This window comes from Nelumbo lutea, chromosome 5 (assembly GCF_056320005.1).
Source record: "Nelumbo lutea isolate HS-2025 chromosome 5, American lotus-T2T, whole genome shotgun sequence".
NCBI classification, from domain to species: Eukaryota; Viridiplantae; Streptophyta; class Magnoliopsida; order Proteales; family Nelumbonaceae; genus Nelumbo; species Nelumbo lutea.
Genome location: NC_142688.1, coordinates 18,296,146 through 18,319,614, shown reverse-complemented (window position 1 = coordinate 18,319,614; position 23,469 = coordinate 18,296,146). Strand labels below are relative to the sequence as shown.

The 23,469-nt window shown below is 36.5% G+C and overlaps 1 protein-coding gene across 1 annotated transcript in view; it reads left to right on the top strand.

Annotated features, from left to right (window-relative positions):
• The window catches only part of LOC148850714 (phosphoglucan, water dikinase), a 65,966-nt gene extending 43,711 nt beyond the window's left edge, over window positions 1-22,255 (top strand). Inside the window, exons 20-33 of the mRNA XM_088943997.1 lie at window positions 76-228; window positions 347-430; window positions 12,923-13,099; window positions 13,231-13,337; window positions 13,574-13,787; window positions 13,972-14,075; window positions 14,156-14,282; window positions 15,013-15,138; window positions 16,798-16,908; window positions 20,176-20,274; window positions 21,027-21,200; window positions 21,274-21,366; window positions 21,561-21,676; window positions 21,872-22,255. Of these exons, the coding sequence (XP_088800123.1) occupies window positions 76-228; window positions 347-430; window positions 12,923-13,099; window positions 13,231-13,337; window positions 13,574-13,787; window positions 13,972-14,075; window positions 14,156-14,282; window positions 15,013-15,138; window positions 16,798-16,908; window positions 20,176-20,274; window positions 21,027-21,200; window positions 21,274-21,366; window positions 21,561-21,676; window positions 21,872-22,076 (1,890 nt within the window). The 3' untranslated portion in view covers window positions 22,077-22,255. The remainder of the gene's footprint in view (window positions 1-75; window positions 229-346; window positions 431-12,922; window positions 13,100-13,230; window positions 13,338-13,573; window positions 13,788-13,971; window positions 14,076-14,155; window positions 14,283-15,012; window positions 15,139-16,797; window positions 16,909-20,175; window positions 20,275-21,026; window positions 21,201-21,273; window positions 21,367-21,560; window positions 21,677-21,871) is intronic.
• Window positions 22,256-23,469: the final 1,214 nt, after the last annotated feature.

Genomic DNA, 23,469 nt, shown 5'->3' with positions numbered 1-23,469 from the left:
TGTTGTTGGTTGTAAAGGAATTCATTATGGATTCCTTTTCTTGATTAATATAATAATTTTTCTTTTCTTTTTCAGAAATTATTGGAAGCACGCATTGAACTTTTCCCAGTTTTGGTGATGCCCCATGAAAGGCTAAAAGATCTTCTCTTCCTTGACCTTGCTTTGGCTTCAGCTGTTAGGACAACCATGGAGAGAGGATTTAAGGATCTGCAAAATGCACATCTTCCGGTATTGATGCTTTCAGGAGATTGGTTGTGTATTTTCTGGAGTGAGTCCATATATTATATGTTTTTGTTTTTGTAATAGACAGAGAAAAAAACGCTTTTGTGTTGTAATTCTTGAACAGGATATGCTGTTCTTAATTTCATTGATGCTTGAAAACTTATGTCTGTCAACAGTCAACAATGAAGACCTCATTTATTGCACAAAGGTATTTCTTTTACTACTTAGTACTTACTCGACCAATCAGTATAGTCCATTATCACCACAGAAATATTTTATTTTTACATTCATGCTGTTATAAACTCTCTTTCTTGGCATCTTCAATCTGTCAGTTTATTCCATTATATTCTTAATTCTAAATTTTAGTGCTATGCCGTTATTTGATCCCAATGATCTTTGACATTATATTTATTACTTTAACAGTGGCATGCCACTACAATATTCTGAAGTTAGTTACTGATAAGTTTGGATTTATGAAAACAGGAATACCTAGAGATTTATTAATGCTACTATTGCTCCAACTTCAAATAATGAGTCTGTGGAACTTTCCTTATTAAAATAGCCCTATTTTTTGAATTTGGTTAATATCTAATTGTGAGGGTAGAAATGCAGTTTGAACTACTACTTTTCACCTCATTTAATTTCCTCTCATTAAGTCTTATGCTTAAGGTACTAACTTTTTAAAGGACTGAAAACTTGATTAAACATGGCCCGGATCTGTTACAGTTGCTAGCTGAAATTTAAAAAATATTCAGCCCAACCCGAACCGATTTCTTGGTATTTTTGAAATCTGAATTTATGGATCGATCTTGCACCAAACTTGGACCAGATTTGAAACCCTAATTTAGAACTGATCATACCTGATATGGAGTCCACAATATACAGCTCCCAGAACGGTAGTTCACGTCCAATATCAGACCCAAATCCACCTCAAACGGAAGATGGCACAACTGTATGTGTGAAGCCGGTTCAGCAACACTATCTTTGCAAAACTGAGCTCTAACTTCCTTTGTTTTGATGCAGCTATGTGAACCTGATGTTCTCTGATGTTTTTTTTCTTAAAAAATACAACAGAGGACGGATGGGAATCAGCCCTCACTATGGCTGGTTTGAACTAGGGTTTTTGGAAGCAAGGGAGAAGAGAAAGAGAGCATGAAAGGGAGGTGATAATGCATAGTTCTCCCCCTCTCTCTAATCCCTTATATAGAGCATTCACTTAATTGGATTAGGACTTAATCCAAATTAGATTAGGATTAGGTCTTAATCCTATTAAAGACGGGTGCTCCATACCCATATCCATACCAAATTCGACCCTCTTAACTAGTCTTACTAGTAATTGGGCCTAAGGCCCATTTTCTTTCATAGTTCACATCATAGGTGTTGCATGGCCTCTTAGGCCTGATTATTGTATAGCATGGGTCCCACAAAGGTCTCACATAAGTCCATAAGGGTTTGGCCCATGTTTGGAAAGAGACAAGTTGATTTCACTGCATAAGGACAGTGAACCCCTGACCCAAACATGTTATGCTCAATTTGGGTCCAACACTTAAGTATAAGTAACCCTTGGGTTCAACCACCCTATGAAACCCAAGGATAATGGACTGATGTGAGATAAATCCATCAGGTTATCATCCCTCTAATGGTCTCTTGCCCTTAACCTCTTAGCCCTTAATAATCAAAACACTATTCATAGGGAAGGACCTCTTCCCTGACTGCAAAATGAAGTGTCACACTCTCTACTCAGATGGATCCCGAGAATAAAACCTTTTACAAACCTTTTTTAGAAAATATCATAATATATGTATAAATACATTTTGCAAATCTGATTTCAAATACTGTTGAAATCCACAACTAGCAATTTTTTGTTTCCATCAGTGTAAACCCTAATACTCACTTTGTCTAACAAAGAGGCTGATCTTATCACTATGATCACCCACTCGGGTAATATACTAAAATGCTTCAACATGCCCAATTATTTGACCCTTGATGGATCTCACTAATTGGCATATCAAAGGTAGTCCAGTCTAAGACTTAGTGTAGCATCATAATCAAGTTTGGGGTTAAGTGCAACTTTTTAGTTTTGCCCACCTGTCTCCAAGGTCCAGGGCATAGCTGGAAATTGGTCCAAGTTCAGTACTTCTTCCAAGCACCCATTGTTGTGCTTGGGATCTAACCCTAGCAACTAAAACAAGTTGCTCCACCTATTCGGCAGCACACCAGTGTCAGCCTTGTCAAGACAAACTCCCTAAATTTATCCAATGGCCAAGAACATTCTAAACTAACACGTCTCATAAGTGTCTAGTTTAAGGAGTAACCCACAGAAATACACCAGTCTAAACATAAAACCATAATGTACTATATTATTCATACATAAATGTCTGTGTACATCAACCTGATTGGAGTTAAGGGCATACATTGTCTAATGTTAACTTCCATTCTCTCTCATTAGATCCTTTATTTAAGATGTTTTTCTCACCAATGAATTCTAACAATTAGATCTATACTTGATACTTTTGAGTTTTGACAATATGAAAGCTATATTTTTTTAATTGACCCAAAAATTAAACCCTTATTTCGTCCAAGTGGTAGGTGAACAATTCAACTATCTGTGTCAAATGGATCAACCCATTATTTTAAAATAGAAATAAATACAAAAAATGTGCACATATCTAATATTTTACATTATCCATATTAAAAAAAATGGAGTGGGTGATTCTTTAAGAGCTGAAGTTCTGGCACTGACGGAGGGAGTACAAAGAGCAAGAATCTTGGATCTAAGGAAGCTAATCATTAAGGAGATTCCCAACTAGTATTGTCTAACTACAAAGTGAGGAGACAGAAATTTGGAGCTACAACAATGAAAGGAAGAAAACTTAGAAGGATAACAAAAAATGTGGAGATAAAGAAAACTTTTCTTGGGGAGAGATAAGGGGATTTATCCTTCACTGACAGTTTGTTTGCATTGTAATCACTATTTATTATTCTCTTAATGAAATTTGTGGTTATTGATTAATGAAATTTGGCTGATGCTATACATATATAAAGTTGCAAAAACATGGTGAAAGCAATAAGCTTTGGAGTTTATTTTCTGCTTTGAGTAACTTTTGGTGAGTGATTCCCAAGGGCCTGGAATGATTCTAGGAACATAAGTTTCCTCAATTCCCTTCAATCAAAATCCATCAATGGTTTTTTTTTTCATCCTATGGGAGCTGCTTTCAAAAACTCCCATCAAGAACCCTAGTTTTCGTAAGTTTCTAATTTTGATAACTCTTGTCTTTTGTGCCTACTTTTTCCCCTCCAAATTCAACGCACTTCTTTGCTTCACAAACATAAATATTCCTTTTAAACAATTGAACGAAAACCCATTCCAATCTCAAGATATTGAATATTTTGTTTTTCTCTCTCTAGAACTTTCTGCACATTGCAGGAATTTCAGCATAAATTAGTTTTTTAATCACATCAGACAAACATATAGCCTTAGACAAACTCTCAAACCCCATCCACTTTTCGTAGACCTTCCCCTAGCCCCCCAAACCCAAACCTTGGACTTAATCCTTGCAATCATCATTTAGTTTTTGGTTTCTCTCAAATTTGTTAGTTGTCCATCCTTGGATCATCGAGTCCTACAGCACAGTCCCTAAGTTGGTTTAGGGATGAAAATAGAAGACCATGTATTGCACCAATTAGGAGTTGTCTCATGTATTTGTGTAGTTAACCCTAAATAATTGAAAACCAAAATACATTGTAATCCCTTATTGTATTAACATTTCTTTCTTTATTTTACAGAATGTTATATTGTAATGTCTCTAAGTCCACATGAAAGACGTGATTACCTTTTCCAAGAAAAAATGAGTAGATTCTTGCTTTAATAATGTTGATAATCTATAATTACATTTTAAGCTGTCATGGTAGTTGTCAACTAACATAAAATAGAATGGCACATCAAGGAAAAAACAAGAAGAAAAAATAGAGAGAACACCAAGATTTAACGTGGTTTGTCTTGGTAGCCTACATCCACGGGAGGAGAGGAGAAATATCCACTATGAGAACAAGAGATACATCTCTTTCTCTCTCACACACTCACATTCATCCTCATTCACTCTTCCTCAAATTAGTCAGAGATTTCATAGTAGTCGACTACTATCAGTATCCTGTTCTTAGTAATCAACTACCACATGGAGAGATTTCGTAGTAGTCAACTATTACCTCAACTAAACATGAAATAGCAGCTACGGAACACCTTTACAGCTCACAAAATCACTTATTACACCACTATTAAACTCTTCACAACAACTGGAACACCTCCACAGCAACTAGAACACCTTTACAGCAACCGGAACACCTTCACAACAACCAAAACACCCGTTCTGATACCATGTCAACTAACATAAAATAGCTCTGATACCATGTCAACTAACATAAAATAAAATGGCACATCAATGAGAAAACAAGAAGAAAAAATAGAGAGAACACCAAAATTTAACATGGTTCAGCTTGGTAGCCTGCATCCACGGGAGGAGAGGAGAAATATCCACTATGAGAACAAGAGATACATCTCTTTCTCTCTCACACACACTCATACTCTTCCTCAAGCCCTAACCTCATACAACCACTTGCTTAGATAAGCAAAAGACCGGAGTACATTAGAATTACACAGAAGCCCCTTTTTCTCCCACAAATACATATAGGTCCCCACAATATTACAAATATACCCAAATACAATATAACTCTCAACAGTAATTTATGGATACCAACATCTTTCCTATATAAGGGAAAGCACTTTTGTGTAACATAGAAATGGCCTAGTTGCTTGCTACGTTTTGTATGTCTAATGTTGCATATCTAATGGGTGATATGTTATTACTGAGAGATGTAACATGTCACTTGTTTGTCCCATCTTATTGTATTATTATTATTTGTCTAAGTGAAAGGGGAGTTAATAAAAAACAAACAAACAATTGTATTTAGATCTTCCTGAATTGATTTTTATTAACATAAACAAACCATTATGTCTAGGGAAAGTACAGCATCAAATCATTCATATGATCATATCAAGCATCATTCCTAATCATCTACAAAGCACATCATGTTCTTTATGTCATAATCACAGACTGCATAGCTTGCTCTTATCTAAAGAGTCATAAAATATAACCTTGTCCTCCTTCGCATGGAAAGACCTGTAAAGATGTGAATGAACTAAAATAAGATATTCACTGCGTCATTATCATTGAGTCGACATTTAAACTGCATCAAAGTAAATCTCTTACACCAATAGTAGAAGTAGTAAAACCATTTTTTCATCAACAACCAATGACCTAACCAGTTGAATTGCTGACCCATTTGATTCAATCAATGGGACACGGTTTAGACATTAATTCTCCTTTTTTTTGTATGTTTTAGCCATTTCCATCATTAACAACAATAAATTTCATTTATCAACACATTTTTGTTTAATATGTCAAATATATAATATTATTTTTTACAAATTTTATGAAATGTTCTTTTTTTTTTTGAATTTTTGTATACTTTACTGTTTATTTTATGATAGAATAGGTTGACCTGGATGGTTGAACTGTTGACCTACCACTTAAAGGAAATGCAATTCCAGTTGGTTTTTAAAATATTGATTTTTTATCAATGTTTTCAATTCAAGGTTGAATTGGTCAGTAAACTATTTGACACATCACTGAACCAGAATTCCCAACCCATTCCACCACTAAATTGCTTACTTGCAAAAATGTTGTCTTGGTCAGTGATCCGGTGATCCAACCAGTCAAACTGCTAAACCATTTTACTTGGTCATGGGGTCATAGGTTAGATATTAATTCTCCTTTTCCTTTTTTTGTATGCCATTTCTATCATTTATAAAAGTGATTCTTATTTATCACACTTATTTTTGTTTAATATGATGAATATATAATATTATAGATATGCCTTACCTTTTCTACAGTTTTCGTATTTTTATTTTTATCTATTTTACATTTTTATTATTAATTAAGACATCATGTGTTGACCCATTTGACCCAAATGGTTGAACCACTAGTATGCCACCCTAATGGATAATGGTTTCACTTCTGAGTCAGTTTTAAAAACATTGATTTTGTTATCAGTGCAGTGATGGAAGAAAAAAGAAAAGAAAAGATTGAGAGTCAAAAAGCATGCTGGCAGTGCCAACTCTTTGTTATATATACTAGGGTGGCAGCAACTAAAATAATAAAAGGGTAAAAGTACAATAGTACCCCTGCGGTACTATACTCAAGAAAATAAAAGCTTTCAACACTCCCCCTCAAGTTGGGACATAGATGTCAATCATGGTCAACTTGTCACATAAATCATGATGCCATGAGTGGCGTAGCCCTTTTGTAAAGATGTTTGCAAGTTGATCCTCAGAGCTGACATAAGGAGTACACACTTCCCCTATGACAACTTTCTCTCTGATAAAGTGTTTTGTCAACTTCGATGTGTTTAGTTCTATCATGCAACACTGGATTAGCAGCAATGTTTATGGCTGCTTTGTTATCACAGAATAGGGTCATAGGTATGTTCATTGGAAAACCCAACTCACTCAACAAATTCTTTAGCCACATAATTTCGGCCACTCCATGAGCCATTGCCCGATATTCAGCTTCAGCACTGGATTTAGCTACCACATTCTGCTTTTTGCTTCTCCAGGTAACTAGATTTCCTCCTATGAAGGTACAATAGCCACTAGTTGACTTTCTATCATTTAGGGATCATGCCCAATCTGCATCAGTGTACACTTCAACTTTCAAATATCCGTGCTTTTGAAACAACAAACCAGCACCTGGGAACTTCTTAAGATATCTGAGAACCCTTTCTGTTGCTTCAAGGTGAGTTGTCTTGGGAGCATGCATGAACTGGCTAAGAACACCAACTGCATAAGTAATGTTGGGGCGGGTCATAGAAAGATATAACAATCTTCCTATAAGTCTCTGAAACTGTTTCACATCCTTGATAGGTTCACCTTGGCAGTCACCTAATTTGTGGTTAGGATCAATAGGGGAATCAACTGGCTTTACTCCCAATTTTCTTGTATCCTGGAGTAGATCTAGGACATACTTCCTTTGGGAAATGAAGATACCCTTTTGTGAGCGGGCAACTTCAATTCCAAGGAAGTATCGTAGAGGACCTAGGTCCTTTACTTCAAACTATGTAGCAAGAAAAATCTTCAACTTTTGGATTTCATCCTTCCAATCGCCAGTGAATTATATCATCAACATATACTATCAGAGCAGCAATTCCTTCCCCTCTTTTCACAAACAATGTATTGACATTGCTTGTATCCTTTGTGCTGAACCGTTGCATGGAACCTACTGAACCAGGCTCTCGGTGATTGTTTCAGCCCTTATAATGACTTCTTCAACCTGCACACTTTCTGTTCATTGCCTTGAACCCAAAAACCAGGGGGTTGTACCATGTAAACTTCCTCTTCAAGGTCACCATTCAGGAATGCATTCATGATATCAAGCTGATGTAGATCCTAGTCAAGATTAGCAACAAGGGAGAACAGGACTCTAATGGAGTTCATCTTGGCAACGGGTGCAAAAGTCTCTGCATAATCAACTCCATATGCTTGTGTAAACCCCTTTGCCACTAAAGGAGCTTTATACCTCTCCACCGTGCCATCAGCCCTATGTTTGACTATGAACACCCATTTACATCCAAATGGATCCTTTTCCTAGGAAGATCTACTAGTTCCCATGTGCCATTTTTATGTAGAGCATTAATTTCTTCCTTCGTAGCATCTGTCAATTTAGGTACTAAAAGAGCTTCTGCCACATTCCTGGGGATGGGAACACTGTCAATGGAAGTGAGAAAGGCCCGAAAAGAGGGTGAAATATTTTCATAGGAAACAAAGTGGGAAATGGGGTATTTGGTGGTGCAAGATCTAACACCTTTCCTATGAGCAATAGGAAGGTCAAGGTCATTAGAAATAGAGGTATCAATAGCAATAGGGTCAAGGACATCAATAGAAACCAAGATACCTGAGTGAATATGATCCGCCCACGGAGAGTTTGATGGCATTGGAAGTGCAGCTTCTAGGTTCTCCACAGCTTTTGAACTTGGTTGGCCTTTGTGACGACGAAAGAGGACACGAAAAGGAGGAGGATCAGGAAGAGGAGGGAGTTGTACCAGTTTCTCCTCATTCCTACACTCCCCATGAGGAGAAACAGGGAAAAAGGCTCACTCTCAAAGAAAGAGACATCCATGGAAACAAAAAACTTCCAAGAAACAGGATCAAAACAACCGTATCCCTTTTGAGTGAAAGAATACCCTAGGAAGATGCAAGGAATAGCACGAGGGTCTAATTTTCCACGAGTGGATGATAGATTTTGGACAAAACAACGACAACCAAGCACACGAGGAGGAATGGAAAGAAGGGGAGTCTTAGGAAAAAGAAGTTGATGTGGGGCTTTGCACTCCAACCAATGAGAGGGCATACGATTGATGAGATAGGTAGCACAAAGGACAGCCTAAAGTCAAAATCATTTTGGGACATTCATATGAATTAGTAAACCCCGGACCACTTCAAGGAGGTGTCGGTTCTTTCTTTCAACAACACCATTTTGTTGTGGTGTTCGAGTACAAGAGATACGGTGAAGTGAACCACGTGAAGAAAAAAATTCCGTGAGATCACTATGAAAATACTCTTTGTCATTATCTGATTAAAAAATTTGGATTTCAGTTTGTAATTGGGTGAAGATCATCCGCTGAAAATCTTGGATAATTTTTTGTTCATCCCTTGTCTGCATGGGATATACCCATGTATATCTAGAATAATCATCAATAATGATAATAAAATATTTGTAGCCACTCTCAGATGGTAAAGTAACAGGGCCCCACACATTAGAATGAACAATGTGAAAAGGAAACTCAGATTTATTATACTTTGAAGAAAAATGAGTTCTACACTACTTACTCAATTGATAAGTTTGACAAGAAAAATCTAAAACTGACATTGACTTAAACAATTCTGGAAACACCACATGACCAAGACAACAATGCCATAAATAGACTTGACTCTTACAGGACTGACTCTTAGACTATGATTTGAAGATCAGCCTTATTCTCTAGCATGTAAAGTCCATTCACCATACATCCTCTACCAATCGTCTTCCCCAAGGCCAGATCTTGGATCACACAGTAAGAAGGGAAAAAGGTAACTAAGCAGTTTAAGGAATTAGTAATACTACAAACAGAGAACAAATTAATGGGAAATTTTGGGACATGTAAAACATTAGAGAGTGTAAGGCCAAAAGGAAGAGAAATGGTTCATTGACCCGCTATGGTAGTGTATGATCCATCAGCTAGTATCACCTCGTCTCTTCTAGAAAGGAGGTGATAGGTTTGAAAGTAAGAGGACGTACCAATCATGTGTTTAGATGCTCCAGAATCAATGATCCAAGGAGTGTCAGGGGGATGGGATGCAACATGGAAGGTTGTGGCAGAGTTGCCTGATGTAGACGCAAATGACATTAAGGGAGGAGCATACATCTGACGAATTGTTCTACCATTGAGCTCTAAATGGTCACGGAAGGAATTAATAATATCTTCCCTTGGATTAGATCCAGAGACGTGAGGCAGTGTCACAGTAGTAGTGGAGGGATGATTTGCCTGAGAGACCATGTTTGCCACAGTGTTCTTTCTTGTATTTTGCTGTCCTGACTTTTTATTCAGATATGAACCTTGCTTCTTATTCAAATCTTGAGCCCATTTTGGCTTCCCATGGAGATCCCAGCATGTATCTCAGGTGTTTCGGGGTTTCTGGCAATGAGTACACCATAGTTTGTCTTTGTCATCCGCCCTTTTTTAAGAATCCCCTCTTAGAGGTGTTCCCACCACCTGTAATCACACTTTTGCTGCCAACCCAACTGTATCCCCTCCAGAACTGTTCATTAAATTCCTTCTACTTTCTTCTGATTGTACAAGAGCATAAACTTCTTGGACAGAGGGAAGATCCTTGCTACATAGGATCTGAACTCTGATGGATTCATATGCCGGATTCAAGCCATGTAGAAAAGCAAACACTCTGCTGAGATACAAGTTTCTTGTATAGTTTTGCATCTTCATCACACTTCCAATCCACACTCTGATAATGATCTAACTCCTTCCAGACATAGGTCAAGTCTGAGTAGTACACAGAAAGACACCCTCCCCTTGTTTACAAGTGGATGATTCTGCCTATAACTAATAAATCTTTGCATAGTGATGCAGCTCAGAATAGGTTGATTTTGCCTGTTCCCAGATTTCATTTGCCGTTTCAGCCCACATCAAGTTCATTTTTATTTGGGTTTGCATAGATACTAAAGCCAGGACATAATCATGCTGTTCTCCTGGTTCCATCTGTCATATTCAGCACTCCCAGAATTGGGTTCTTTGATTTTCCCATTTATATAACCTATCTTTCCCCTTGCAGTAATGTACAGCTTGACCCCTCTTAACCATTCCAAATAATTTTAACCTTCGAGAGGAATAACAGCCATGGGAAAGGACAGGTCCACACCCCCACTCATTCCATTCGACATTGTGGAAACACTGGATGTAGTAGAATCTTCACCACTCATGATTTCAAATTCAACAAAACACTGTTAAAGGGGGTACATAGCCTTAAAAAAATCCTAACACTGAGAGAGAAAGGAAAAACCCCTTTTTTCTTCGGAAACACACCTCTTTTCTGTAAAACACAGGTGCTGTTACAGCACTAATGGGTCATCCTTTGACCTACAGAGTTAACACAAGTGTTGCCAAAGTGCATACATGTCATCTCTTGACCTACGCATCAACAAGAAGGCTGTTACAGCAAGTACAGGTCACTTTCTGACCTTCAGTTCACCATAGAAGCTGCTGTTGCAGCACACAATCTGTTACAGCAAGTACAGGTCACTTTCTGACCTCCAGTTCACCATAAAAACTGCTGTTGCAGCACACAAAAGGTCCTCATGACCTACAGTTTTACAGGGATCAGCCGACCCCACAAAAAAGGAAAGAAAGAGGTGTGGATCACCTCCATCCAATCAGCAGACCTAGTACAGGTTCTGCCCTGGCACACGACCAGAAAAAAGGAGCAGAGGGAGAAAAGTTACTTCAGTGCGTGAGATCTTCAATCAGCCAAACAATAGATGAGGGCAGCAGATCTGGAAATCTGGTGCGAAGAAAACTATTCACTCGACTTCTCCTTTCAGATCTGATAGTCCTGCTCTGATACCATGTTATCAGTGCAGTGATGGAAGAGAAAAGAAGAGGAGAGAGAGAAGAGAAAGAAGAGAGGAGAAAAGATTGAGAGTCAAAAAGCATGTTGGCGGCGCCAGCTCTTTGTTATATATACTAGGGTGGCAGCAACTAAAATAATAAAAGGGTAAAAGTACAATAGTACTCTTGCGGTACTATACTTAGGAAAATAAAAGCTTTCAACAGATTTTTACCATTAAAATTATGGCATACAAAATTAACTAGTGGAATTTAATGGTGAGAAACAAAATGCCTTAAATATAAGAGTTAAATGAGAGAGAATGTGAAATAGTACCTTGAATATCTAAGTTAATGAGAGAGTATGATGAACTGGAAAGTAGTAGCTCAAATTATGTTTTTTTCCCTCACAATAGAGATAGGCCAAATTTAGAAATGGGGGGTATTTCAATCAAAAACAGAGTCCAGAAAAACTCAAGGTCGTTTCCCATTTTTTATAGTAATATAGATACACTCTCATTGATTTTGACTAAATATAATGTACAATTTTCTGCCAAGGTGCATGTCTACCTCTAACTTATCGCTTTACCATATTAGTGAAACCAGACCTAGGTGCACTAGGACCAATTGTATGCCATAACTGCAAATTGAGCTACTATTTAAAAAAATGCAAATTGAGCATTAACCAGTTTAGGGAGGGGGTTCCATACATCATCTAGCGATAAAGAACCTCATCTTAAATAACATTTACAATAATAAAGATAATTTGCAGCCTGCCATGCTTAGAATATTTTATTACATGAAGCATAATTTTAAATGGATCTCAAAGTGAACTGTTGGCAGTTGCGTTACCAAGAGAATGGCCGAGAACATATCTTACTGAAGGAGTTTTCACATTGGTAAAATATGCCACAAGTGATATGTTACTGCTAGTAGATAGAAGGAATAGAACTTAGCATTTATAATCTGATTCTCAGCTGCAACCTATCACTGCCAACTAGATTACCCAAATAAGGGTCTGAATGGGAGTCTTTATATAATTCTATCTGCAATTTGATCAAATGTGTTGCAACTTCATTGTTTCCCTGTTAGCCATTCTTCCCAAGTAATAAAATTTTCAATTACTTTTTGTTAATTGTCCTTTCATTTGAACCTAAAGCTTGAGTTAGTACATAGCTGAAAACTTTTCCATCCACTTAATGTTAAATGCCACAATTAAAGATTTAGCTTGGATGTGCACTTTTTACCAAACTAACTTGAACTTATTTTGTTAATTTGCTTTGATCAAAGATGTAGCTCATTTTTCCTTTTAGTTATTTTGTGATTTGTTGTTGTGATGGAGACAAATACTGTAAACCATATGTTAATTTAGTTCCGGTACTGCAATTCCTATTGTCTTGTACACTACCAGATTTTCTGGTTTGGATAAACTAATTTTAAAAGTTTTCTTGCATTTCACTGTCCTTTTTTTGTTGTAATGCTTCTACTGAAGGACTGGTGCCATATCCGCAAATTATATGATCCTAATGGCGAGCAATGGGCATTACAAACAAAGGCTGTTCTTGATCGTCTCCAGTTGGTGCTCACTGATAAGTCTCAGCATTACCAAAGGATGATCCAGTCAAGTGCACAATATCTTGGTCAACTTCTTGGTGTGCAGAAATGGACGGTATGTTGTTCAACTTAAGGAACTATTTCGGATACTGAAATTCGCTAATCTGTTATTCAAAATTGTTCCATGTATTTTAGAAATCTGTTGTATTAGATTACAATCTGCTCACCTTTTTCATCTATTATTAGATTGATATTTTCACAGAGGAGGTAATAAGGGCTGGATCAGCAACAATCCTCTCTATGCTTATTAACCGTCTTCATCCCATTCTTCGGAAAATTGCAAACCTAGGCTGGTAAAGACTTTGGTCTGTTCAATGTATAGCATTCCTTTTTTATATGAAATTTGGGAGAATTATATTCAAATAAGATAAAAGGATAATTCTAATGCAAATTGCGTAAGAACCTACAGGATGAAAGTCCACAGTTTTTACCAAGATACCTTTCCTCACCTCACATGCATATCCGCCTCTATTGATATTTTAATATAATGTTTAAGCTTCAAAACAATGATAAATTTCACATCTGGCAGTTGGCAGGTTATTAGCCCTCTGGATGTGTGCGGTTTTGTAACTTCTGTGAATGAGTTGATGACTGTTCAGGATAAGGTCTATAAGCAACCAACAGTTCTTATTGCAAATAAAGTTACTGGCGGGGAAGAGATTCCAGATGGAGTTGTCGCTGTTCTAACACATGATATGCCAGATGTTCTATCTCATGTTTCTATTCGAGCAAGAAATAGCAAGGTCTGGAAACTATTTGCACATTATGCATAATTGCAGTTACTGGTTTGATACATATTAATTCAAATAGAACATTTAACCTCTTAAGAAAACCTGGAAGTGTTTTTATTTGATTTTAAATGAAGACCCATCTATAGATGCTTAACTAAAGAAATGTGTGACACCCAATAACGGTAGTATGTTACAGGTTTGCTTTGCCACATGCTTTGATCAGAGAATTCTTCAGGATCTCAAATTGAAGGAAGGAAAAGCAGTCTCAATATGGATCAAGTTCTCAAACCTAGAAATCAGGTATGGTGCTGAAGGAATATCTCTGAAGTTCTTTCTTCTTTTTTCCCCTGCTTGAGATGTGGTGTGTTCTCTATTTGCAGAGATATCAGCAGTTCAGCTGTATCTTTTGATCCTACTACTTCCACCTTTCCTCAAGCACTGACCTTGAAGAAAAAGAACTTTGGTGGTAAATATGCCATTTCGATTGAGGAGTTCACAAGTGATACGGTATGCTACTGGAGAATATGTCCATTCCTGCATAGATTTATGGAAAGGGTGACATTTTATGTCAATAGCTAACACATTTTGTTGATACTATGTATTTTTTATTTCATTAGTTTAATGGTCAATTGTTTGATTCTCAGAACTCTGGATTCTTAGTTTTTTATTTCCATACATCATCATCATCATCATCAATGCCTTATCCCAACTATATGGGGCTGGCTACATGAATTCTGTTTTGCCAATCCATTATATTTAAAGCCATATCCACTGTTAAATTATTAGTGCTTAAATCATTTCTTACTATTTCTACCCATGTTCTTTATTTTCATACATATGAAAATAAAAGCCCTGCAGCATGGAAGGAAGATGCCCCTCCTTATAAATACATTGTTGCACAAGAAATATTAGACTTTCTTAAAGTGACATTATATGTTTTACGTCAATCTATAATAGTGTGAAAATTGTGGTTCTACTAGGATCCAAATATTGGGATGGGCTCAAGTTTTTATCTTCTCATTGCAATTTGTATGAAACCAAAACAACATTTTTGTTTTCATTTTTTTTCTTTTTGACAATGAATTGATCACTAGATTTTCATATACACATTGGTTTGGTAAGTGATTTTTGCTGCATATTTAATTATCATGAGCATTATGAGTCTGCAAGAAGATATCTACCTCAACTATATGAAGTGACGAAAGATGTTCTTGTGATCTTGACTTTCATCGAACAGGTTGGTGCTAAATCCCGTAATATTCAATTTCTAAGAGGAAGAGTACCATCTTGGATAAAGATTCCAATGTCTATTGCCTTACCATTTGGAGTTTTTGAGCATATATTATTCGAAGATTTAAACAGGGTATGTTTGACTTCTCCAACTCTGGTTGTATTAGTACCCTTAGAGTCAATTTTGATTAAAACTTCATTGAATTAGAGTGGGAGATCCAGTACCCTAAATTTTATGAAATGCTAAGTTGGACCAGAAATTTATTTTTGGAAAAAGGAAAAGAATTCCCCTTCCATTGGTTACAAAATCTTTTTAGAATTTATTTTGACAAAGTGACTGGAGGATGATTAGCATTGTTTTTATAAGATGAGCCTACAGACTTTCTCCTCGTATGTGAAAAATTAGTTTTCATTTTTGTAATCAGCTATGATGATGTGAATGCTATGCCTTTGTATTAGAAAAGGAGGTTAAAGGACTATGGATGTGGATGTGAAAGTACCAATCATAGATTGTATGCCTTTCGCTTTTGGGCTCTTTTGAGAACTTTCTGGTTGCTTGGATTAGTATTTTGCAGCAACAACCCCCTTGTTGACCTTCACTGAAACATATCTATGCTTCAAAAGTGATAAGTGATTGAACTCATTTTGTATACCATCTTTTGCATACTTGAGTTAAAACAAATTTAGTTGTCTTATGGCTCTGTTTTTTTTTCTTTTTTTTGATAAGTGGTAAAAATGATTGTATTAAATATAGAGGGCAAGAAGCCTCCCAAACATGTACTAAAAAGTGTGCTTGTATATATGAACTGAACATTAACATAAAGTTCCTACATAATGAAATATGAAATAAGGGAAGTCCAATGTTCACTGAAATGACTAGCCAGAGTTCCCACAGAAAGCCTTGAAGTTCTAGCCCATCTCTTTAGAGTCCATTCCACCTTGCTTATGATCACCTTCACTGGAGCAGACTTAACCTAAAAAATTCTACGATTCAGCTCGTTCCAAACTACCTAACAGATGGCAAAAGGAATACAGCTCTCTAGGAATTTTCCTTTTCTTGAGACTAGGCACGTTCTAAGAAGATAATAACTCAGCCAATGAATGAGGGAGAATCCATTGGACCTGAAATAGCATAAAGAAGTGGTACCATACCAGATAAGTTAAAGGGCAATGGAGTAACAGATCCCTGCACTTGGATCACATGATAAAGATCTATTGTAATCTGGGTTCCTGTGTGAACTTATGAAATCTTTTTATTTTAATTTCCTTCTATTTTGATAATTTTTTAGGGCATTCCTTAATCAGGATGACATCCATAAAGGGCCTTTACATCTTTATTGGCTCCTTTTCTTATGTGCTTTTTTTACATCATTTTTTATAGCATCCTATATTGTTTAGGCATTCATGAACTTGTTTGTAATGCTAAAATGCATGGCTTGACCTAGTAGCATGCATCTAAAAGTGGACCGTCTATGATATTTCTAAGAATGAAACATTTGTGATATGTCCTTCAAAAAATTGTATGTTTTCCTGAACTTTTTCTGGGATATGGAACCATAGAATGAACTGAAATGCTCCCAAATTAGGAAACGAGTGTCATTCGCATTGCATAGGATTGTCTCTGATCATTTTTATGTGATCCGTCCATTTTTCTATTTTTAAAATTGAATCAAATTCATTTCATGTTGGTATTTCTATTTTGAAATCAATAATGACTTGGCATTAGTTATGTGCTCAACCTTCTGTTATAATGAATTTGAAGTTTGATGTAAGACAAACTGTTATCTTACAGGATGTGGCAAACAAGATCTCTTCCTTGAGTAGGCTAGTTCAAGGTGGTGACCTTTCAAAACTCCAAGTTATACGAGAAGTTATCCTACAACTGAAAGCTCCTCCCCCATTGGTAACTTTTTTGTATCAGATCATTGGCTCTTATATAATAATTTATTATATGGTCATTTTATATATGCTTTTTGTTGTGGTCTAGGGTCTTGTTATTGAGTATTACAGTCCTCGTTTTTTATGTTACAAATTCTCACATAATGCATCATGATGAGAATCTATCATAGTTTTGTACTAGCAAAAGAAATCTATGTAAGATTCATTACACGATTCCAAAAGAGGGCTATGGATTTCAGGTGTCACTTTTAATTTCCTTTGGATTTTCAGTTGCATTGAGAACTTTTGGGTTGCTTGGATTAGCAACCTGCACAAATCCTTTTTTCTTATCTTTTTTTTATTCTTTATCCATCTTATGTCTCTAAGAAACCTAGGTTGCAAAAGTAATTGAAATTTGGAAAGAGTTTGTACTTTGTACAAAGAGGATCTGTACAATAGACCTGAAACAGCAGCAACTGAACGTATATATTAAAAAGGGAAAATTCCCTATTAGTATCCTGTACTTTGGGCCTAGTGCCACTTTGGTCCCCAAACTTTAAAATGCAACTATTCAGTACCCAAACTTTCAAAACGTGCCAATCCAGTACCTGCCATTAACCAGCCGTTAAGTGGCACATCTCAATGGGCATTCTGGTGACCCCAACTTTCTTGAATGGAAGATGCAAGGATTCGGGACTGTTCATTTCTTATCAACGTTTGGATGGTTGATAAAGAAAATGAGATGACACTCAAAGGGCATTTGTGTCTTTTCAAATGCCACTTAACGGCTGGTTAACGGCAGGTACTGGATTGGCACGTTTTGAAAGTTCAGGTACTGAATTGTTGCATTTTAAAGTTCGGGGACCAAAGTGGCACTAGGCTCAAAGTACAGGGTACTAATTTGGAATTTTCCCTATTAAAAATGAAGAAAACCACTATGTGACAATAAGGCATACATAATTAATAAAATTTGAGTATAGAACACCCCTTAAAGTCTTAGGATCTATTCATCAATATGTATGATTTTGCTTTTTATAGTTTCTACTGATGTGGGTGTCTCAACAATCTTGTTGAATAACTCAGTTTCCAATTTGGGTTTGTTCTCTCGCAATCTTGAGTTCTCTCGTTCCACAAAACCCATGTAGTTTCTGCAGAGATGGTTTCTTTACAAGTTTTCCTGTTTTGCCCCGACTTTTTAAGTGACAGCCCCAAATTTTTGTTTGAGGGTCTTGGAGAAACACCAATGAACTTGAAAGACCTCCAGAAGAAGCCTCCACACCCCTATTGCCAACTTGTAATGTATAAATATGCAGTTTAGTTTTTCCTCTGCCTGAGTGTGTAAGACATGTACCATATGGTTGTTGTTAGAGTTGCTTGTGCTGTTAGGTTATTTTCTGCTGTTATTCTAGGGTGCTGTCAGCATGTTTTTAGCTTTTATTTTTTTTGGAGTGTCACCAGGGGCATAGATGTAAGTTTTCCTTATTTTAAATCTCTTTGATACAAATAGAACAGTGGATGCCACCAGCCCAGATTTTTGGCTCCCAAACTTCCTTCTCTTTTTCTCTCTTCTTCTTTCTTCCCTAGATGAAAACATTGGTGAGCCCAAACCTCTCCCATTCTAACTTGTTCACCACAAGGCATTTTTCCTAAACTGCTATTCAAACCATAAAGGAAACTTTTGAGAATGCTGCCGAGTTCCAATTTTTGCTACTTAGAAAGGTACCCCTATCCCCATTGTTTAGCCTTTGAAACAAAGATTTAGATGTGAAGACCCCTTCAGGGCCGCCATGGCCATGTTCTTATGTCTGAAAAAGATTGAGGTGCATATTATAGAGTAGCATGAGAAGCTCCTCCGCAAGGTCAAGCTCCCAATTATTTAGATTTCTTCTAAAAGGTGGGATCCCAGACAATGTCTTGTGAATAGTCAAGATATTCTCCCACCATATGATCTCTATTGTCTGCCACTAGAAAAAGGATGGGAACTGATTCCATGTGTGGTTGATCAGCAAACAATAAGCTCCTCCAGAAATTTAGTTGCTCTCCATTGCCAAATCTGTACTTCATTCTTTTGATAAAACTGGATATGAGGCTGTCAAACTTCACAAAGTCCCATTGGTTTGCTCTAAGGCCATATTTTGCTTCTGTGATATCAAAATGCCCCTTGAATTTCCAGATATCTTCTTTTAACTCCAAAAATATTCAAAAGTTTTTAATTTGTTCTATTTAGTAAAAAAATGGTTTTATCACGACTTGCAGAAGCTCCTAGACCTAGATTTCCCATTTTCTCCAGTATCCCATACTTTGAATACATCTTTGAAATAATATGCCTTCAGACTCCTAGCTGCAAAATATCCTGCATATCAATCCTAGTTCACCAAAAGCTAGCTCTAACTTGTCATATTAGTAAAAAAACGGTATAATGTTCCTTGTTATAAGTAAATATTTAACAACTGAAAATGCTTCTGCTTACCTCCGTGCCTGAGACAACAATTCAAGTGTTCACCGAATGTTAAGTGTAAATACATGATTTGATAAACCTGAAAGTTTTGAGTCTAAAGCTCAGTTTGGGAAGAGTGCAAATACAAGGTTTAGAAATACTGTTTACAAGGTTTTGCACTTAACATATTTGTATTTGCACTTTTCCCAAACTGAATATTAGGTGCATCTAGGTTAGAGTGCTTTCCCTACCCAAGGTGGTAAATCACAGGGCTATTCAACTTCTTACACACATGGGATCTTTTTATTTCTTCTGCCCCACTGGGTGAAGAGGAAGAAGGGGACTGAATTGAAATTTCTTGCATGGATGTTTGTGAATCAAATGTTACACAGCAATTGGAGTTCAGAAGTCCAGTGCCAAAGAAATTAGAGAAGCAAGCAATAAATGAAATCTCAAAACCAATCTGCATTGATGCTTTTCATGTGTGCTAGTGTTATCAGAACCTTGTTCCAAAGGAAATTTTCCAGCATAAAGTTCATCAAGGATTGCTCTTTTTTAGAGCTTATTCCATGTATTCAGTGTTCTGATATGCTTCTGAGGCCATAGATGTTTCTTCCAACCTTGCTAGTTGTTAAAATGGATGGTTGCTGAGTTTAACTAGGACCAATTTGCTTCAATTAAGCATATTGTTATATTTTATTCTCCCTATTAAATACTTGAATCTTTTCCAATAACACATTCTTTAATTTTAATCCATAAAAGTTTAACTGTTCCAATAAAAAAGACCAAAAAAAATTGCTAGTTAGTTTCCCAATATTCTTCTTATTCACTTATTTAGTTTTGGGTGTTTGGTAGATCAATGAACTTAAGAACAAAATGAAAAACTCAAGGATACCTTGGCCTGGTGATGAAGGTGAGGAGAGATGGAGACAAGCTTGGCAAGCAATAAAGAAGGTAAACTTTGAAACATAACAATAATTGGTAATATTTATGGATTATCATATCTATAGTGTTTGAGTTTTGTTTGTGATTTTAATGATGTGTGTATAGAATATATTGATAATTAAAAAGAATATATAAAAGTTTACAAAAAGAACAGAAGTTATTCCACTAAAGATACATATTCAGAGATATAAAGGATATCTATTGACTTACAAAAATATCATAGAATGTTTAATTAGAACATGAACATTGCTAGATATAGATTGGATATAAATTATTACTTTTGAGGCCTTGGCTTGGTCTATTTGCCCTAACATCACATGCCTGTCTTGTTAAATTAATTATCCTTAAAATATATCCTATCCAGACCAATGGACTGAAAATTGTAGTTCAAGCTCATCTAGAGGATGCTCCTTGTCAGGCCAGCTCAGCATGTACACCCTATAAATTATCATTATTAATAAGAACAATGTCTTATGGATATGGCACTAAACAGAGCAGAATGGCAAAACAGGATTTATGTAGCTGACTCCATATAGTTGGGATAAGTCTTAGATGGTGATGATGAGTAAGAATAAATGTCTTTTTTTATAAAAATATGATGCTTTTCTTATAAAAATTTAAAATATACCTTCCTATATGCAAATATAATGTCATTTATGACATTTCCTCTAGGTTCATTCTTGTGCACAACAAATTGCTAATAAACCAAAAGTATTGATTTTCTTACCTTGATGCATTGTTTCCTTATCTGTGTGCTCCAGGTTTGGGCTTCAAAGTGGAATGAGAGGGCATACATTAGTTGTAGAAAAGCTAGTCTTAATCATGATCACCTTTGCATGGCTGTCTTGGTTCAAGAAATAATAAGTGCTGACTATGCCTTTGTTATCCATACAAGAAATCCCTTATCAGGGGACACCTCAGAAATTTATACAGAGGTAAGCTTGACTTGGGTTTTAAAATCATGTTAAGGACGTAGTCCTCACTTCCCTTCCATTTGTGGAAGAACAGGTTGTCAAGGGGCTGGGAGAAACTTTGGTGGGTGCCTATCCTGGACGAGCCATGAGCTTTATTACCAAGAAGTCTAACCTAAAATCCCCTAAGGTAAGTCAGGTTTGTAGGAAGACACCTTATGTTTACCCAAATAAATGCATGTGCGAGCTAAGGCAATTCACATATAAGTGGAGCCAACTTGAGAAACATTAAACTCTAAAATTTGAACTTTTAAAGTTCCGGTTTTTCCTGAATATGGCTACTTAAAGTATTTCACCAGGCCTCAGTGTGATATTCACTTGCAGGTTGTTGGTTTTCCAAGCAAACAAATAGGGTTATTTATTAAGAAGTCCCTCATATTTAGGTCAGATTCCAACGGTGAGGATTTGGAAGGATATGCAGGTGCTGGGCTTTATGACAGGTATATAGATATATACTGTACTTTCTATATTTTTGTGCCTTTTGTTTTGATGAATACAATTGCATCAAGTGAATCTATCTAGGTGAAGCCATGAGACTGGATCCTATACGTACAAGCATCCCAAGCATGTTTGATTTGCAGAAATATCTCAGGTTGCAAATTCTCCCATTTTATCAATTTAATGTCTTATGGCAGCATACCCATGGATGAGGAACAGGAAGTTTTATTGGATTACTCTTGTGACCGTCTGATGGTTGATAAAAGCTTCCAACTTTCGCTGTTCTCAAAAATTGCGGAGGTGGGAAATATCATTGAAGGCTTGTATCGGTCTGCCCAGGACATAGAAGGTGTGGTGAAAGATGGAGAAATATATGTGGTTCAGACAAGATCACAAATCTAGGATGTGCAAGTAGTGCAGAATTCTCAATTCTGAGCTTCACTTGATTTGAAGTGCACTAGCAGCTAAAGCCAACAATTATAGTGATAATAACATTTATTTTGATTGAGATTCTAATGTTCAGATTATGGCATTATTAATGAAACTAAGATGCGGAGCGCAGCATAAGCTTTTTATTGATATATACCCTTTTGCTTAATAAGCAATCTACAGTCTGTGGAAGTCTAGATGATACTCTCTGGACAAATGAAGGGATTAGAAAAAAAAAAAAAGTTTATGACCTCGTAGAGTTGCCAGTTTCAGCATTGGTTCTTGTGAAATTTTCGGTCTATTTTATGTGATTACTGTGGATCAAATGATGTCTTGTGCATTCACAGCAATGGCTCCGTCCATGTTTGTCATGCATGCATCATCTTACAATATATGATAAACTTGGTGCTTAGGCAGAAAATGGGCAAACTAACTTCCAAATTATTTTAAAATTAGCTCTTCCCTACATTCTGTAGACATTGGTGATTTAAGGGAATAAAAGCTTGGACATTGAGTGATCGGGCTCAGGTTGAGGGCCTCAGTTCTCACTTGCAGTAAGTGTTTTCACCCCGTGGTTGACCCGACTGATTGAATTATTCGAACCATCACCTGGTCATGATTCTGAGTATGGTTCTGTTAAAACCGTGAGTCGATCAAAAACCATTTGACCCAGATGCCGATGAACGGTTCAACCACCAACCTGTTCGACCCAATCATTGGGTTGTGGGTTGCACACTCAATGCATGCAAACTTTTGGAGGCCATAATTTTGCACTCTGATGTTCGATAAGGGTTTTTTCTTTTGAGTAACTTTTTGAAACCTGTGTCCCAATGCATTGTAGGCGCCTTGCCCTACTATTTTTGCGAAAAAATCCCTTTTTTTGGCCTTAAATCGCAATTTTAATATTTTTATAAATAAAAAATAAAATTGAACTAAAGAATATAAGTTAAATATAAAATAATACATATAACATATCTAAGACATAATTATACATTATTTATTGATAAAATATGTATTTGTACACACACACACAGGGAGAGAGACCTTAAATACATAGATGATGATGTGGCACAGTCTAACCCACTTAACTCGATAGTCAATATGTATTTCACACACACACACACACATATATATATATAGAGAGAGAGAGAGCGCTTAAATTTATATATGATGATGTGGCACTGTCTGACCCACTTGACTCGACGGTCAAACCGGTGCCCTAGCTAAACTTCCTATTCTCGTATGCTTCTGCTTCTAGATTGCCTAAAGCCCTAGCTGAGACAAAGAGACAAAGAAGTAACGTTTTTAAAGGATTCTATACAAATAGGTAGGTGGAAGGAAACCCCCTTCTCTGCAGGTGGAAAAT